General features: G+C 41.9%; 1 protein-coding gene and 1 non-coding gene across 2 annotated transcripts; both read left to right on the forward strand.

The window, feature by feature from the left end:
* The first annotated feature begins 995 nt into the window (after window positions 1–995).
* On the forward strand, window positions 996–12,874 carry ARGFX (arginine-fifty homeobox). Its single transcript, XM_007985658.3, has 4 exons — window positions 996–1,169; window positions 9,872–9,987; window positions 10,956–11,104; window positions 12,371–12,874. Exons 1-4 carry the CDS (start codon window positions 1,063–1,065, stop codon window positions 12,872–12,874), a joined length of 876 nt encoding a protein of 291 aa, XP_007983849.3. The 5' UTR covers window positions 996–1,062.
* Window positions 12,875–18,331: 5,457 nt separating this feature from the next.
* On the forward strand, window positions 18,332–18,434 carry LOC119626084 (small nucleolar RNA U13). The gene has a single exon (XR_005242274.1). It is a non-coding gene; the product is annotated as a small nucleolar RNA U13 (small nucleolar RNA).
* Window positions 18,435–19,970: the final 1,536 nt, after the last annotated feature.

Below are 19,970 nucleotides of genomic sequence, written 5' to 3' on the forward strand. Positions count from 1 at the left end.
CCACCATGCCCGGCCTGCAATGTGAAATTTGAAATCATATGAATGAACTTTTCAAACTCTGTCACATTAAAATCCATTGGCCTACATTGAACTTTGAGTGGATCTTTTACCCATGCATGATTTTGTAACATCACATACTGGTCATTTGCAAAATATTGGTTTATGAATTAAGAAGCTCTTCTAAATTTATTCCCCTATACATTTATTATAGAATAAGAGTGAAAAAGTAAAATAACATGCAAGATGTCACCACTGAGGGAGGCTAGCTGAAGTGTGTGCAGCACCTTCACCATATATATTATTTTGCTCTTGTGAATCTGAAATTAGTTCAAAATTAAAAGTAAACAAAACAAAACCAATAAATAATATGGTAATTTTTGCTTTCAATATTCATATACATTCCAAATAACTTTTACAAATTTAAGACCTATTATATGTAACCAGATATTTACCATATGTGTGGCTTTTCCTTTATTCTTGAAGTTCCAATTTTCCCTCTTAGGAAGAACTTTCTTGAACACTCCATAGAACAGGACTACTGGCCACAGATTCTCATAGTTCTGAGAATGTCTTCTTTTCACCTTCTTTCCTGAAAGATATTTTCCCTGGATATGGAATCTGAGTTGATTGGGAGTGATGGCAAGTGGTGTAAAAAGGAATCTAAGTTGACAGTGGAACAAAACCTTTGAAGTGCTAAAAGAAAAGAACTGTCTTTGTTTCTGATGAGAAATCTGTGGTCATTTGATCTCTATCTTTTTGTGTATAGATTGCACTTCAACAATCTCATCGAAGAAATATCCCTCTACTTTGAGTCACAAAGATATTGACACGATTTCTTTTGTTATTTCTAAAGTTTCATTTTTGACAAGTACAGCTAGAGTATTTCTCTATGGTATAAAATATGAATCATTTTTCAGCTGAGGTGGAGCAATTGGGGGTTAACCTCACTTGCCAGAGGTAATATAGCAAGCTCAGGCTCCTTGAAAGCATTGCTATCCAGCGAATGAATTCCTCATCAGCATTCCCTATCTCATAGGCCTTCCATCTCAGATTTCAGACACCATGATGAACAGAATGGTCCCAGGGAATCCCCAGCCAGACCCTTTCATCAACAGGAAAGATCCCAACATGAAGGTGATACAACCGCAGGATCCAGCTAGTCCCAGTGAGTATCATCCTTCTTTCTCCTCTTTCCCTCTCTACTGCCCCCTTCTCATGCGGCCCTGTAATTGCATTTTTCATTTGTTTTAAGGCAGCTATTGATTATTGCTAAAAATCTATTCAAAAAGTCTTCCCATTATAAAAGGAGAAATACATTTCAAATCAAATGGGCCTTTGGCCCATGGTTGATTCAAATTATGAGAGATAAGCTAAGAATATAATATGTAGAGCAAGTGAGAATGTTTTTCTAGGAGAAAACATCTGAAGCATAGAGAGAGAGAACTTGAGAAATCTCCTTTTCCAAGGCAGGTATATTGTGGCCCAATATGGTGGGAAAATTAAAATTTAAAAAAAAGTTCATTATTCAGAGTAGTAGTGTATACCTGTGTAAAAAGATTTATTTACATAAGGTGGATCTTAGTGAATTGTTCTGAAATATGTATTTGCTATTTGATATTTTACCCTGGAGGTTTTCTAAACATTGTTTGTATACAATGTTTACCTTTAAAAATATGTAAAACTGTATACAAATCGGTGGTTTTTCTATACACTAATAATATACAATCAGAAAAGAAAATTATGAAAATAACTCCATTTACAATAGCATCAAAAATAATTAAGTACTAAGAAATAAACTTAACCAAGGATGTGAAAGACTTGTCCATTGAAAACTATAAAATGTTGCTGAAATAAATTAAAGATACAAATGGAAAGACACTCCACGTGCATAAATGGGAAGGCTTAATATTATTATTATTATTATTATTATTATTGAGATGGAGTCTTGCTTTGTCACCCAGGCTGGAGTGCAACGTTGTGATCTTGGCTCATTGCAAACTCCGCCTCCCGGGTTCAAGTGATTCTTCTGCCTCAGCCTCCCAAGTAGCTGGGACTACAGGCATGCACCACCATGCCTGACTAATTTTTTTTTTTTTTTTTTTTTTTTGTATTTTTAGTAGAGATGAGGTTTCACCACATTGGCCAGGCTGGTCTCAAACTCCTGACCTTTGGGGTTTTGTTTGTTTGTTTGTTTTTGAGATGGAGTTTCGCTCTTGTTGCCCAGGCTGGAGTGCAATAGTGCGATCTCAGCTCACTGCAACCTGTCTCCCGGGTACAAGCGATTCTCCTGCCTCAGCCTCCTGAGTAGCTGGGATTACAGGCACGTGGCACCACGCCTGGCTAATTTTTTCTATTTTTAGTAGAGATGGGGTTTCACCATGTTAGTCAGGATGGTCTCGATCTCCCGACCTCAGGTGATCCACCCGCCTTGGCCTCTCAAAGTAGGGATTATAGGCATGAGCCACCGCGCCCGGCTAACTCCTGACCTTGTGATCTGCCTGCCTCTGCTTCCCAAAGTGCTGGGATTATAGGCATGAGCCACCAAGCCTGGTTGGCTTATTATTATTGTTTTTTTTTTCTTTAAAGATGGAGTTTTGCTCTTATTGCCCAGGCTGGAGTGAAATGGCACGATCTCAGATCACTGCAACCTACACTTCCTAGAATCAAGTGATTCTCCTGCCTCAACCTCCCAAATAGCTAGGATTACAGGCATGCGTGACCACACCCAGCTAATTTTTGTATTTTTAGTAGAGAGGGAGTTTCACCATGTTGATCAGGCTGGATGGTCTTGAACTCATGACCTTGGGTGATCCATGAGCCTCAGCCTTCCAAAGTGCTGGGATTACAGGTGTGAGCCACCAGTGCCCAGCCAGGCTTAATATTATTAATATGTCAATACTACCTAGGCAATTTACAGATTTAATGCAATCCCTATAAAAATCCCAATGGTGATTTTGCAGAAACTAAAAATGTCTATCCAAAAATTTATATAAAGTCTCAAGGAATCCCAAATAGCCAAAATAATGTTGGAAAAGATGAACAGATGAACAAAGCTGGAGGCCTCATATTATGTAATCTCAACATTTATTACAAATTACAGTAATCAAAGAGTGTGATGCTGGCATAAAGACAGATATATAGACCAATAGAAGAGAACAAAGTCCAGAAATACATCTTTGCACGTATAGTCAACAAGGGTGCTAAGGCCATTCAATTGGGACAGGACAGTCTCTGAAACAAATGGTGTTGGGAAAACTGAATATCCGCATGCAAAAGAATGATGCTGGATCCTTATCTTACCACACGCAAAAATTAAAATGGATCAAGTCCTAAACACAAAAGCTAAAACTGCAAAGCTCTGAGAAAAAACATAGGGGAAAAGCTTTATGACATTTGATTTAGCAATGGTTTCTTGGATATGACACCAAAAGCACAGGCAACAAAATATAAATAGATAAATTAGACTACATTAAAAATAAAAACTTCTATGATCAAAGGACACAACCTAAAGGGTGAAATGGGGCCGGGCATGGTGGCTCATGCCTGTAATCCCAGCACTTTGGGAGGCCGAGATGCGTGGACCACCTGAGGTCAGGAGTTATAAACCAGCCTGGTCAACATGGTGAAACCCCGTCTCTACTAAAAATACAAAAAGTAGCCAGGCGTGGTGGCAGTCGCCTGTAGTCCCAGCTAGCTGGGAGGCTGAGGTGGGAGAATCACTTGAACTTGGGAGACGGAGACTGCAGCAGAGATCGTGCCACTGCACTCCAGCTTGGGTGACAGAGAAAGACTCTGTCTCAAAAAAGAAAGAAAAAAAAAGTAAAATGGCAAACTGTGGAGTGGGAGAAAATATTTGCAAAGCATTTATCTAATAAGGGGTTAATAGCTATAATACATACAAAACTAGAACTCAACAACAATAAAAAAATCCAATTAAAAATGGGCAAAAACCTGAGGTCAGGAGTTCAAGATCAGCCTGACAACATGGGGAAACCCCATCTCTACTAAAAATACAAAATTAGTCAGGTGTGGTGGTGCATGTCTGTAATCCCAGCTACTCGGGAGGCTGAGGCAGGAGAATCACTTGAAACCGGGAGGCGGAGGTTGCGGTGAGCCGAGATCACGCCATTGAACTTCAGCCTGGGCAACAAGAGCAAAACTCCGTTTAAAAAAAAAAAAAAAGGCAAAAACTTGAATAGATCTTTCTCCGAAGAAGATATACAAATGGGAAAATCCATGAAAGATGCTCAGCAACATTAATTATTAGGGGAAAGAAAATCAAAACCACACCCATTAGGATGACAACTATCAAAGAAACAGAAAATAACAAATATCAGTGGGGATGGGGAGAAATTAGAATGCTTGCGGGAATGTAAAATGGTGCTGCCGCTGTGAAAAACAGGATGATGGTACCTCAAAAATTAAAAATAGACTTACCATATGATACAGCAATTTCACTTAGAGGTATATACCCAAAAGAACCGAAAGCAGGGTCTATGCTGGGCATGGTGGTTCACACCTATAATCCCAACACTTGGGGAGGCCGAAGCAGGAGTTTGAGACCAGGCTGGGCAACATAGTGAGACTCCATCTCAAAAAAATTATCCAAGCGTGGTGGTGCACATCTGTAGTCCTAGCTACTGTGGAGGATGAGGTGGGAGGATTGCTTGAGCCCAGGAGTTTGAGGTTACAGTGAGCTATGGTCATGTCACTACACTCCAGCCCAGACAACAGAGAGAGACCTCATCTCAAAACAAAAAAGAAGAAGAAAGAAGGGAGAAGAAGGAAGGGGAGAAGGAGGAGGGGGAGGTGGCGGCAGGGTCTTAAGGAGATATCTACACACCCATGTTCATAGAAGCATTATTCACAATAATAGCTAAGAGGTGGAAGCAATCCAAATATCCACTGATGGATGAATGGATAAACAAAATGTGGTATATGCGTACAGTGGAATATTATTCATCTTAAAAAGGAAGAAAACCCTGTTATGCCGCAACATGGATAAACCTTGAGGTCATTATGCTAGGTGAAATAAGCCAGTCGCAAAAAGTATTATTCCACTTATAAGGCACTTACAGTAAACAAATTCACAGAGACAGAAAGTGGAACGCTGGTTGTGAGTGACTGGGGGGAGAGGGAAATGAGAGTTATTTAATGAGTATAGAGTTTCAGTTCTGCAGAATGAAAAGAGTTCTGGAGATTACATACACAAAAATGTAAACGTACTTAACACTACTGAACTGTATGCTAGCAAATGGTTAAGATGGTAGATTTAATTATGTATACTCAAGTATATGTAAATATGTACACTTAAGTAATACATAATAAATATACTTATGTAGATTTAAGTATATTTATTAGGTAGATTTAAATAAAGTTAAGATAGTTAACTATTTTGCCACATTAAAACATATATATATATAAATATATACGACTGCCTACTATTCCAAACTATGAGTACATAAATATTTCATCAGTCTCCCACTGATTGTTTAAAATTCTTCTATAAGTATTCTGGGTTCCATGGTATGAAATATATTAAAATGAAAGATATTACATTCCTCTCAAATTCTGTACCAATTTATATTCCCACTAACAATAAATAAGGGCATACATGCCCCACTTTACTAATAAGTCTTGATTTATAACTAAACATTTTTGCCAGTATTTTGGGAAAAAAATAACTCATTATTGAATTAATTTACATATTATAAATGACTAGTGAAGAACATTTTTCACCATTTACAAAATTATTTATACTCTCTCCTCTAGACATGACTTTTTCATGCCCTTGATTCAATGTTATGATGGAATTTGTTTTTCTTATTTTGTTCAAATTCCTCATAAAATAGAAATATTTTTCTTTTCTCATTCATATATGTTGCAATATTTTCTCTACTCAGATGCATTTTATTTCATATCAAAAGAGTTTTTATTTTATTTCAATATAAACTTCAAAAATTAGCTTTTGAACCCATCTGTAATTGCTTTTGAATGTTGTGAATTAAAAATTTTAATTTTTGGCTGGGCATGGTGGCTCACGCCTGTAATCCCAGTACTTTGGGAGGCCGAGGCGGGCAGATCACGAGGTCAGGAGATCGAGACCATCCTGGCTAACATGGTGAAACCACGTCTCTACTAAAAATACAAAAAAGAGCTGCGCGTGGTGGCGGGCGCCTGTAGTCCCGACTACTTGGGAGGCTGAGGCAGGAGAATGGCTTGAACCCGGGAGGCGGAGCTTGCGTGAGCTGACATGGCGCCACTGCACTCTCCAACCTGGGCGACAGAGCGAGACTCCATCTCAAAAAAATAATAAATAAATAAAGTTAATTTTTCTTGTATATTAATGGTCACTTTTTCTGTTTCTACTGACTGGAAATGTCATCTTTCCATCTACGTTCATTTTGTTCGTTTGTTTTGTTTTGTCTTGTTTTTTAGACGGAGTCTCGCTCTGTCTCCCAGGCTGGAGTGCAGTGGCGCGATCTCCGCTCACTGCAAGCTCCCGCCTCCCAGGTTCACGCCATTCTCCCGCCTCAGCCTCCTGAGTAGTTGGGACTACAGGCACCCGCCACCACGCCTGGGTAATTTTTTGTGTTTAATAGAGACGGGATTTCACCGTGTTAGCCAGAATGGTCACGATCTCCTGACCCCGTGATCTGCCTGCCTCGGCCTCCCAAAGTGCTGGGATTACAGGCGTGAGCCACCGCGCCCAGCCTATGCTCATGTTTTTATTATTTCTATTCTCTATTCTAGTACTAAAATCGTTTTTGTTTTTGTTTTTGTTTTTGTTTTGAGATGGAGTTTTGCTCTTGTTGCCCAGGCTGGAGTGCAATGGCATGATCTCACTTCACCACAACCTCCACCTCCCAGGTTCAAGCAATTCTCCTGCCTCAGCCTCCCAAGCAGCTGGGATTATAGGGGTGTGCCACCATGCCGGGCTAATTTTTGTATTTTCAGTAGAGACGGGGTTTCTCCATGTTGGTCAGACTGTCCGGAACTCCCGACCTCAGGGAATCCGTCCACCTCAGCCTCCCAAAGTGCTGGGATTACAGGCGTGAGCCACTGTGCCCCACCGCTAAATTTGCTTTTTTGGCACCAATACCAAAGTGCTCCACATGTTACCTATTTAGGGGATGTTTTGTTAGAAGGCATTCTAGCCCGTTTGGCTTCCTTAAAAACAAAACAAAACAACTTTGCATTGCTCTGGGAGAGAAGAATATACAAATTCTGATTATTATTACTTATTTTTGGCCTGAAGCACTGTGATGTCTTGTGCTATCCCAGCATGCTATTTCATACTCATCCTATCGTCTACTATTGAACTTAGCATAGCAGCATGCAGTGGGTGCTGAATAGATGTTTACTGAAAAAGGCCAGGCATGGTGGCTCACACCTGTAATCCCAGCACTTTGGGAGGCCAAGGTGGGAGGATCACTTGAACCCAGTCCAAGACCAGCCTAGGAAATATAGTGAGATCCCATCTTATAAAATATATATATTTACTGCAAGGTGTGAAAAGCTCTTTCCAGAAGCATTCAGGGCAGCAGCCTCCAACCTTTTTGGCACCAGGGACTGGTTCTGTGGAAGACAGGTTTTCCATGGACTGGTTGGGGGGGTGGTTTTGGGATGATCTAAGGGCATTACATTTATTGTGCATTTTATTTCTACTTTTATTACATTGTAACATATAATGAAATAATTATACAACTCACTATAATATAGAATCAGTGGGAGACCTGAGCTTGTTTTCCTGTAACCAGATGCTCCCATCTGTGAGTGATGGGAGACAGTGACAGATCACTGGGCATTAGATTCTCATAAAGAGTATGCAACTTAGATCTCTCACCTGTGCAGTTCACAATAGGATTCATGTTCCTGTGAGAATCTAACGCTACCGGCTGATCTGACAGGAGGCGGAGCTCTGGCAGTAATGTGAGCTATGGGGAGCAACTGTAAATACGGATGAAGCTTCGCTGACTTGTTTGCCGCTCACCTTCTGCTGTGCAGCCTGGTTCCTAACCTGCCATGGACCCACACCGGTTTGTGGCCCAGGGATTAGGGACCCCAGATTTAGGAGATGTGGAAGAATATGTTACATACCAAACAGAACTGTTATTCCTTACACCTCACACAGTACATGGCTAAGAATTTGCAGAAAATCCCCAGCAGAATGGTAATGTGGAAATACAGGCTGCAGGAACATGGTGAGAATTGAGAGAACAGAATAACGTTCAGAAAACTGATACGTTTGAAGACCAAATGTATGTACAAATTAGTCATTGTTGTTTCATACAATTTCAGTGGTTTAAAAAAATAAGCATTTGTTATTGTTTATAAATCTACAAGCCAGGCCAGGCGCAGTGGCTCACACCTGTAATCTCAGCACTTTGGGAGGCCGAGGTGGGCAGATCACAGGGTTAAGAGATCGAGACCATCCTGGCCAACATGATATAACCCCCATCTCTACTAAAAATACAAAAATTAGCTGTGCGTGGTGGTGTGTGCCTGTAGTCACAGCTACTTGGGAGGCTGATGTAAGAGCATCTCTTAAACCCGAGGCAGAGACTGCAGTGAGCCAAGATCATGCCACTGCACTCCAGAGCAGTGGCAACAGTGAGACTCAGTCTCAAAAAAAAAAAAAAAAATCTACAAGCCAGCTGACCAGTTCTGATCTTGGCTGGCATCTCTTGCATCTTAAGCGCTGACTAGCTGTAAACTCATTTAAAGTAGCCTATGTTGCAGATTATGAGCTCTTTTTGCTATAGTCTCTCATCCTTTAGCAGGCTAGTCCAGGCTTGGAGCGAGAGAGAGTAGGTGACAGAGAGAGAGGGCAGGCATGAGAGCGAGCACAGAAGCATGCGTGGCCTCTTGAGGCTGGGGCATCATCACTTCAGAGTGTCGCTCTCTGGTTCAATTTAAGAAGGTGTGGTTGGGTCAGACACGGTGCCTCACACCTGTAATCCCAGCACTTTGGGAGGCCGAGGTGGGCGGATCACTTGAGGGCAGAAGTTTGAGACCAGTGTCGCCAATATGGTGAAACCCCGTCTCTAATAAAAGTACAAAAATTAGCCGGCATGGTGGCGAGTGCCGGTAGTCTCAGCTACTTGGGAGGCTGAGGCAGGAGAATCGCTTGAACCTGTGAGGTGGGGGTTACAGTGAGCTGAGATTGAGCCATTGCAGTCTAGCCTGGGCATTCCAGTGAGACTCTGTCTCAAACAGTTAAAAAAAAAAAAAAAAAAGTGTAGTTGGAAATAAATGAAATAAATGTAGGACAAAGAGAAAAGGAAGAGGAAAATAAGGTATCATTGTACATAATCTATGAAGTGACTCAATAAAATAAAGCTATTCTTTTTTATTTTATAAATTTGAAAACTGAGACTCTCCACATAAATAGACATTTATGTTTTGCCCAACTTCCTCCTTTCTTTTTTTTCTTTTTGTGGAGAATGGGGGTCTCACCATGTTGTCCAGGCTGGTCTTGACTCCCGAGGTCAAGCTATCCTCCTGCCTCTGCCTCCCTAAATGCTGAAATTACTGATGTCAGCAACAGTGCCCAACCCAAATTTTCTAATAATAATGGACATATGTGTTCCCTGAGACTGTAGCAGTTTGGACGGTCCAGTCGCTGAAGTGTGTCTATTTCCAAACTCTATTTATTTATTTATTTATTTTTCTGAGATGGAATCTTGCTCTGTCGCCCAGACTGGAGTGCAGTAGCACGATCTCAACTCACTGCAACCTCTGCTTCCCAAGTTCAAGTGATTCCCCTGCCTCAGCCTACCGAGTAGCTGGGATTACAGAAGCGTACCACCATGCCCACCTAATTTTTGTATTTTTATTTTTATCTATTTATTTATTTTTTGAGATGGAGTCTCGCTCTGTTGCCCAGGCTGGAGTGCAGTGGCATGATCTCGGCTCACTGCAAGCTCTGCCTCCTGGGTTCACGCCATTCTCCTGCCTCAGCCTCCCGAGTAGCTGGGACTACAGGCGTCTGCCACCACGCCCGGCTAATTTTTTGTATTTTTAGTAGAGACGGGGTTTCACCATGTTAGCCAGGATGGTCTCGATCTCCTGACCTCATGAACCGCCCGCCTTGGCCTCCCAAAGTGCTGGGATTACAGATGTAAGCCACTGTGCCCAGCTGAAAAAAAAGTTTTTTAATTAGCCAGGAGTGGTGATAGTGCCTGTAGTCCTAGCTACTCAGAAGGAGGAGGCCAGAGGATTGCAGGAGCTCAAGAATTCAAGGTTGCAATGAACTATGATCATGCCACAGCACTCCAGCCTGGGCAATAGAGCAAGACCCTGTCTCTAAAAAAAGAGAGAGAGAGAAAGAAAGAAAGAAAAATCCTATTTGCCAGATGAGATGGGCTGGATTCCTGAACAAATAAATGAAGAGAGGAAACCTATTTAGACCAGTGGGTTATATTCAGATGCAAAGACATGGGGTTTATTCCTAGGTTTTTCTATTTCATAATATAAAAAAAAAATTTTGGCTAGCTCTTGCACAGAATATTCCTAGTTTCTAGAATAACGAACGTGTGAGAAAGATGAGAAGACAGAAGCTACTATCCACTGTCCTGAGGTTAGGTAGAGTAGAAAGACTGAGTACCAGAGAATAAAAGTAAAACAGAAAACTTTTCAGTGCAGGCAGGCAAACTAAAACTCAGGGGAGCCAGTTTCCAGGGTGAACAGACTGAGTACACAGAAAATTGAAGAGGTAACTCATGTCCTATCAGAGACAAAATCTCAGAAAGCAGAGAACAGAGCATTGTTATCCAGGGCTCAGCCATTCAGAATCAAGACCTGGGATCTGCATTTTCTGGATCTTAAGCCTGGTTGGAGGAAAGGCATGGGAGATTCACCATAGTGATTTGTTTTTTGGTTTTTGTTGTTTTGGTGGGGGGAGAGATTGGTAATGTAAATGTAACCACCCCTTCTTTATCTCTGCCCTGAAGCAACATGGAGAAGGCATCAAGAACGTACTTCATTCTCCCACCAACAGTATGAAGCGCTAGAAGCTCTGTTTAGCCAGACCATGTTCCCAGATAGAAATCTTCAGGAGAAACTAGCTTTGAAACTCAACCTGCCGGAGTCAACAGTAAAGGTCTGATCCCCTGTGGTGTGCTTGGTACCCCCATCCAAGCCACGTTCACCTATCCAGCCTGGAAATTCCCCACCCTCCACCCCTGCCCTACAATTGTATTTCATTGAGTACCTACTGAAACGGTATCAAACTGGGGACAGACTGGCCTCACTCATGCAGTTTGAAAAATGAGAAAAAATGAGGTTCAGAGGCAAAGTGACTGGGCCACAGAGATAAGAAATAGTGTTGCTAGAATTAAAACTCCAGAAATCAGATTTTTAACATTTGTACTATAGAGTTCAAATAGGGGAAAGGTGCTCATCCAGACAGACTCCTCACTTAGAGTCTTTTTAAGCAAAGCCCTGCAATCTGTTTATTCATAACACTACCAACAGGCAAATAATACTCCCTCTAACCTCTGAGCCTGCTAAAGCCCATGACGTTTTTCTTTTTCTTCTTTCTTTTTTTTTTTTTTTTCAGAGATGGGGTCTCACTATGTTGCCCAGGCTGGTCTCAAACTCCTGAGCTCAAGTGATCCCCTCGCCTCAGACTCTCAAAGTGCTGGGATTACAGACGTGAGCCACCGTGACTGGCCATACATTTTTGTTTTTGTTTTTGTTTTTGAGACGGAGTGTCTCTCTGTCACCCAGGCTGGAGTGCAGTGGCGCGATCTCCACTCACTGCAAGCTCCGCCTCCCGGGTTCACGCCATTCTCCTGCCTCAGCCTCCTGTGTAGCTAGGACTATAGGCGCTCGCCACTGCGCCCGGCTAATTTTTGTATTTTTAGTAGAGACGGGGTTTCACCGTGTTAGCCAGGAGGGTCTCGATCTCCTGACCTCGTGATCCCCCGTCTCGGCCTCCCAAAGTGCTGGGATTACAGGCGTGAGTCACTGCGCCCGGCTGGCCATACATTTTTATTGGAGTATTCCTTACAGTAGAGGCCTCCTGTAATAATCCTTAAAAATCCTTCAGTTCAAATTATTCACCTCTCCCTAGATCCTAGATCCCTGAACCAGCCTCTCTTCTCTAGAGTTCAGAACCCTGTCTCTGAACCCCCATCACAAACCCTGAAACACACCCACTTTCTTCCTTTCTGGGGTCCCAGACCTGATCTTCGTCATCCCTCCTATTGACTCCAGTCATGCCCATCTCTGCTCTTGCAGAGCCCAGTGTCATGGTGAATTTGAGAGGACATTAATATTATAACCTGGCTGTTTTCACTCAGGAGAAGCCTCAAATGCCTTCTCCAAGAACAACCCACAATATCCCCTCTTCCCCTACTCCCAGGTTTGGTTCAGGAACCGGCGATTCAAATTGAAGAAGCAGCAGCAGCAGCAGCAGCAGCAGCGGCAGCAGCAATCAGCAAAGCAACAAAACCAGATCCCTTTATCCAAGAAGAATGTGCCCACCTCCCCCAGAACGTCCCTTAATCCTTATGCTTTTTCTCCTGTGGTTTCAGATTTCTACAGCTCCCTTCCACCTCAGCCCTTAGACCCTTCCAATAGGGCATGGAACTCTACCTTCACTGAGAGTTCCACAAGTGACTTCCAAATGCAAGATACTCAGTGCGAGAGACTGGTGGCCTCAGTACCTGCTTTGTACTCTGATGCCTATGACATATTCCAAATCATAGAACTGTACAATCTTCCTGATGAGAATGAGATCTCCAGCTCTTCTTTCCACTGTCTGTATCAGTATCTCTCACCCACAAAGTACCAGGTAGGAGGACAGGGTTCCTCTCTCAGCACCTTTGCTGGTCCAGCTGTAGGCCTATCTCCCGCACAAACCTAGCCCAGTATGACAAGCCAAGGCTGTCAAGCCTACAGTCTAACAGATAGCCTGGAATTCCAGAAAACCTCCAATATGGTAGACTTGGGACTAGAGTACTAATAAATATGGACCATTTAGAAAGGAGGTCTTCTTGCCTCTTGTACATAACTTTTTTTTCCTTTGTCTCATTTTAACCCAAACATCTGGGTCTGTGCCTCTGATTTCCATGGGAATGTTGCAAAAAGAGTTTTCCAAGTAGAGCTGGGCACTACGTAATCAGCCCCACAATTCTCCCTGAGAAGCCTGCCTAGTCCCTTACACGGCCAATGAGATGCCAAAATTCCCTTCCCAAAACTATCCTGGAGTTTCTAAAAGTAGGACAGTGGTTTTGGGGGTTTTCCACTTCATTTTTATGAAAGTAGGTCTCACTCTGTCACCCAGGCTGGAATATAGTGGTACAAACACAGCTCATCAAAGCCTTGACCTCCTGGGCTCAGGTGATTCTCCCACCTCAGCCTCCTGAGTAGCTAGGACTACAGGTGCCCACTGCCACACCTGGCTAATTTTTGTTTTTGAGACAGAGTTTCACACTGTCACCCAGGGTGGAGTACAGTGGCGGGATATCGGCTCACTGCAACCTCCACCTCCCAGGATTCAAGTGATTCTCCTGCCTCAGCCTCCTAAGTAGCTGGGATTACAGGCATGTGCCACCATGCCTGGCTAAATTTCATATTTTTAGTAGAGATGGGGTTTCACCATGTTGCCCAGGCTGGCCTCGAACTCCTGACCTCCAGTGATCTGCCTGCCTTGAGCTCTCAAAGTGCTGGGATTACAACACTTTGAGCCACTGAGCCTGGCCAATTTTTGCATTTTTTTGTAGAGACGAGGTTTTGCCACGTTGCCCAGGCTGGTCTTGACTTCCTGGACTTAACGCCGTCCACCTGCCTCAGCCTCCCAAAGTGCTAGGAATACAGGAGTGCACCATTGCACCCAGTTGGGTTATCCAGTTTAAAAACACTTTTTTTTTTTTTCAAGGAAACCAAAGAAAACATCATCCACTTTCTGTCTGTATCGTTCCGATTTTAGTATATGTGTTGCAGAAGTGAGCACACTATCATCCACTTTTAATGAGAAGAAGTCATAAACTTACATTTTGTTTCCAATTTTTAGGGTTTTTGTTGTTGCTGTTGTTGTTTTTTGAGACAGCAGTCTGTCACTGAGGCTGGAGTGCAGTGGCACCATCTTGGCTCACTGCAGCCTCTGCCTCCTGGACTCAAACAATCCTCCCACCTCAGCCTTCTGAGTAGCTGAGACTATAGACACACATCACCATGCCTGACTAATTTTTGTATTTTTAGCAGAGACGAGGTCTGGCCATGTTGCCCAGGCTGAGTTTGTTTTTTTTTTTTTTTTTTTAAGGGGACTTTCAGTCCTAATTTGAGGGGAAATTACTATTACCACTAGTTTTAATATATAGTACAATGAAAAAAAAAAAAATATATATATATATATAGTACAATGGTCCAGACATAATAAAAGGTGTAAAAACTGGCACAGGAAGAAATAAAAACAGAGTTTTGAAGGTGAGATGATAAACTTGCAAATCTAACAAAATAAATAGTCAAACTTTTAGAATGGGTCGGGCTCGGTGGCTCATGTCTGTAATCCCAGTACTTTGGGAGGCCGATGCAGGTGGATCACCTGAGGTCAGGATTTCGAGACCAGCCTGGCCAACATGGTGAAACCCCATCTCTACTAAAAATACAAAAATTAGCTGGGCGCGGTGGTGGGCGCCTATAATCCCAGCTACTGGGGAAGCTGAGGCAGGAAAATCACTTGAACCTGGTAGGCAGAGGTTGCAGTGAGCCGAGATTGCGTCATCACACTCCAGCCTGGGGGACAAAAGTAAGACTTTGTCTCAAAAAAAAAAAAAAAAAAAAAAAAAAAAGCCAGGTGTGGTCACTCACGCCTGTAATCCTAGCACTTTGGGAGGCCAAGGCAGGTGGATCACGAGGTCAGGAGTTCGAGACCATCCTGGCCAACATGGTGAAACCCTGTCTCTACTAAAAACAACAAAAAAGATAGCTGGGTGTGGTTCAGGCGCCTATAATCCCAGCTACTCGGGAGGCTGAGGCAAGAGAATCTCTTGAACCCGGGAGGCAGAGGTTGCATTGAGCCAAGATCACACCATTGCACTCCATCCTGGGCAACAAAGTGAGACTCAGTCTCAAAAAAAAAAACCAAAACTTTTAGAATGACATTTTAGCACATTTTCCAGCCACATGATTAACTTACGAAATTAGTATCATTTCTGAATACCAGTAATAAAGAAACTTAAGGGCCAGCCGTGGTGGTTCACACCTGTAATCCCAGCACTTTGGGAGGCCAAGGCGGGCGGATCACAAGGTCAGGAGATCGAGACCAGCCTGACCAACATATTGAAACCCCATCTCTACTAAAAATTAAAAAAAACTAAAAAAAAAAAAAATAGCTGGATGTGGTAGCACATGTCTATAATCCCAGCTACTTGGGAGGCTGAGGAAGGATAATTGCTTGAACCTGGGAGGTGGAGGTTGCAGTTAGCTGAGATTGCACAACTGCACTCCAGCCTGGACAACAGAGCAAGACTCTATCTCAAATAAATAAATAAATAAATAAACAAACATAAGATAAGTACCGCTCAATGAAAAATGTACAAGTACCTAGGAATTCATGAAGAAAATACCTCTGTGGAGAAAACTTCAGAACTTAAAAAAGAACACAGAAAATGTTTTGAATACACCAGGCATGGTGGCTTATGCCTGTAATGCTAGCACTTTTAGAGGCCAAGGCGGGCAGATCACGAGATCAAGAGATCGAAACCAACCTGGCCAACATGGTGAAATCCTGCCTCTACTATAAATACAAAAAAAAAAAAAAAATTAGCTGGGTGTGGTGGCACACATCTGTAGTCCCAGCTACTTGGGAGACTGAGGCAGGAGAATCACAAGGATTGAGATTATGCAGTGTGTTCTCCAAACATGATGGAATGAATTTAGAAATCAATAATAGAGGAAAATTTGGGAAATTCACAAATATGTGGATATTAAACAACACATTCCTAAATAACCAATGGTTAAAGAGGAAATCACAGTCTGAGCAACATGGCAAAACCCTGTCTCTACAAAAAATACAAAATTAGCTGGGCATGGTGGCCAGAGCCCATGGTCCCAGCTACTCGGGAGGCTGAGGTAAGAGGACCCCTTGAGCCACAGAGGTCGAGGCTGCAGTGAGCCGTGACTGTGCCACTGCACTCCAGCTTGAGCAACACAGTGATACTGTCAATAGATAAATAAATAGAAGAAATCACAAGTAAAATTGGAAAACACTTGTAACTGAAAAAAACAAAAGCACAACAAACCACAACATGGGATAAAGCTAAATCAATGCTTAGAAGAAAATTTATAGCTTCAAATGCTTACATCTTTTTTTTTTACAAAAAAGGTCTCAGACCAATAGTTTTACACAGGAAGGAAGTGGCATAGTTTTATTAATATCTGTCAAATTAAACTTTAAGGCAAAACTTTTTTATTGAGATGGAGTCTTGTTCTGTCACCCAGACTGTGCAATCTCAGCTCACTGCAACCTCCAACTCCCGGGTTCAAACAATTCTTCTGCCTTAGCCTCCCAAGTAGCTGGGACTACAGGTGTACGCCACCACACCTGACTAATTTTTGTATTTTTAGTAGAGACGGGGTTTTGCCATGTTGCCCAGGCTGGCCTCAAACACCTGAGCTCAAGTTATCCTCCTGCCTCAGCCTCCCAAAGGGCTGAGATTACAGGTGTGAGCCACCTCACCTGGCCAAAAGAGTTTTTTTTAAGAAATAAAGTATATTAGACAACAACAAAAGGAACAATTAACCTGAAATATATAATAACTCTGAACTTGTATATACTTAAAAACATTACCCAAAATATATGAGACAAATTTTAACAAAAATTAAAATTCTTAAGAAAACTTCACCAATACATAAAGTGTGGTATACTCATACAACACTCTCAATAATTGATAATAACAATCCAAAGAAATCAGAAAGAAGGAAAAGCTAGAGCAGAAATAAATAAAATGGAGAATAGAAAAGCAATACAGAAAAAATTTATGAAGTCAAAAGCTGGTTCTTTGAAAAGATCAACAAATGGCAAACGTTTAGCTAGATTGACCACCCCCTCAAAAGACTCAAATTATTAGAATCAGAAACAAAAAGGCAAGATTTTATCACCAAACTTATAGAAATAAAAATTATTAGAAAGAAATACTATGAACAATTGAATGCCAACAAATTAGATAAATGAAATCGACAAATTCCTAGGAAGACACAGAATACCAAATCTGACTCCAGAAGAAATAGATGTTGAGAATAGAGCTTGCTATGGTATGAATGTGTCCCCCACAGCTCATGTGTTGGAAGCTTAATCCCCAAAGCAGCAGTGTTGAGAGGTGGAACCTTTAAGGGTGACTAGGCAGAGCCCCCATGAATGGATTAATGCCATTATTGTGGGAGTGGGTTAGTTATCTCAGAAGGGGGTTCCTGATAAAAAGGATGGGTTCAGTCCTCTTCCCCAAAATCTTTATCCCCACCCCCACCTCTCTCTCTTTTCTGTCTCTCTCTCTCTCTCTCTCTCTCTTCCCTCCTCCTCTCCCTTCCTTCTGCCATGGGAGGATGAAACATGAAGGCTCTGGCCAGATGTGGCCCCTCCGTCTTCCATCTGAGACTGGAAGACTTCCCACCTTCAGCACTGTACGAAATAAATCTGTCTTCTTCGTCAATTACCCAGTCTCAGGTATTCTGTTATAACAACACAAAAGTGGACTAAGACAGAGTTATAACAAGCATGGCGATTGAGTTAACAATTGAAAACTTCCCACAAAGAAAAGCCAAGTTCCAGATGGCTTCACTGCTAAATTCTACCAAAATGTTTAAAGAAGAATTGACACCAATCCTTCACAAACTTTTCCAAAAAACAAAAGAGGAGGGAACTCATTTTATGAGATCGATATTGTCCAGATACCAAAGCTGAACAAAGACGCCATAAGGGAAGTATGGACTATAGTGAGTATCCCCTATCGGAAATGCTTGGAACCAGAAGTGTTTCAGATTTGGAGTTTTTTGCATTTGGAATATTTGCACATACATAATGAGATATCTTGGGGATGGGACACCAGCCTACACACAACTCATTTATGTTTCATATACACCTTATATACATAGCCTGAAGGTAATTGTACAATATTTTAAGTAACTGTGTGCATGAAACAAAGTTTTGACTGCGTTTTGACTATGACCCATCGCTTGAGGCCAAGTGTGGAATTTTCCTCTTGTGGTGTCACATCAGTGCTCAGTTTTGGATTTTAAAGCATTTTGGAACTCAGATTTTCAGATTGGGGATACTCAACTTGTAATATCTCTTCTGAATATAGATGCAAAATTCCTCACTAAGGTCCTTTTGTAGTTCATCAGTGTGATGACTGGGCATTCACGCGAATGTGTGAGAGTGCCACCCTCGAGCCTTGTTTCAATGTTGGCACATTATGCATCTGACTTGAAAAAACAAATTCTCAATAAAATACTAACAAACTAAATTTAGCAACATGTAAAAAAGATAGATACCATGACCAAGTAGGGTTTTTTCAGGAATGGAAGATTGATTCAACATAAAAAAATTCATCAATGTAATACACGATATTAATAGAACGAAGGACAAAAACCACATGATCATCTTGCTGGGCACAGAAAAAGCATTTGATGAAGATCCACACTCTTTCTTGATTCACTCAACAAACTACAACAATCAAACTCCTCACCTTCAACTTGATAAAGGCCATCTACAAAGATCCACAGGCAACATCGTACTTATTGGTACGAGACTGAACGCTTGTCCCCTAAGATAAGGACCAAGTGAAGCGTGACCACTCTCACCACTCTTTTTAAACACAGTGCTGGAAGTTCTAGGCAGGGAAAAACGGCAAGAAAAGGAAGTAACAGGCATCCAAATTGCAAAGAAAGAAGTTAAAATATTTCTGTTAACAGATGGCATGATCTTGAAAATCCTTTGGAATCCACAAGAAAACTATTAGAACTAATAAACCAGTTCAGCAAAGTTTCAAGATTCAAGATCAGTGTAGAAATTTTTTACAATTTTTAAACTGCTATTTGCTCATTCCAAATAAATTTACCTCCATGGACATATATGTATGGAAGAATCCAGGGGAAAGGTTAATTCGATGGCTGTTAATCACAGCCAAATTTAGCACATCTGCTCTTAGTCAAAATACATTCAAATACATTCAAATAACAGCTGGCATTGTTGAGCACTTGCTATGTGGTATATATCATTCATGTGCCTTATGTGTACTGACAGTTACATGTGGTCAAACCAAGTATCATCGCCATTCCACAATGGAGAAAACTGAAATAGAAAATCGTTAAGTAGGCCGGGCGCGGTGGCTCAAGCCTGTAATCCCAGCACTTTGGGAGGCCGAGATGGGTGGATCACGAGGTCAGGAGATCGAGACCATCCTGGCTAACACGGTGAAACCCCATCTCTACTAAAAATACAAAAAAATTAGCCGGGCGTGGTGGCAGGCGCCTGTAGTCCCAGCTACTCGGGAGGCTGAGGCAGGAGAATGGCGTGAACCCAGGAGGCGGAGCTTGCAGTGAGCCGAGATAGTGCCACTGCACTCCAGCCTGGGTGACAGAGCAAGACTCCGCCTCAAAAAAAAAAAAAAAAAAAAAAAAGAAAAGAAAATCGTTAAGTAAATTGGCCAAAATCACATACCTAATCCCAGAACTTTGGGAGGCTGAGGCGGGAGGATCATGAGGTCAGGAGTTCAAGACTGGCCTGACCAACATGGTGAAACCCGGTCTCTACTAAAAATACAAAAATTAGCCAGGCATGGTGGCGTGTGCCTGTAATCCCAGATACTCAGGAGGCTGAGGCAGGAGAATCACTTGAACCCGGGAGGTGGAGGTTGCAGTGAGCCGAGATCGTGCCACTGCACTCTAGCCTGAGTGACAGAGCGAGACTCCATCTCAAAAAAAAAGAAAAAAGAAAAAAAAAAAAAAAAAAAAAAACACCA

Source organism: Chlorocebus sabaeus, chromosome 22 (genome assembly GCF_047675955.1).
Source record: "Chlorocebus sabaeus isolate Y175 chromosome 22, mChlSab1.0.hap1, whole genome shotgun sequence".
NCBI lineage: Eukaryota > Metazoa > Chordata > Mammalia > Primates > Cercopithecidae > Chlorocebus > Chlorocebus sabaeus.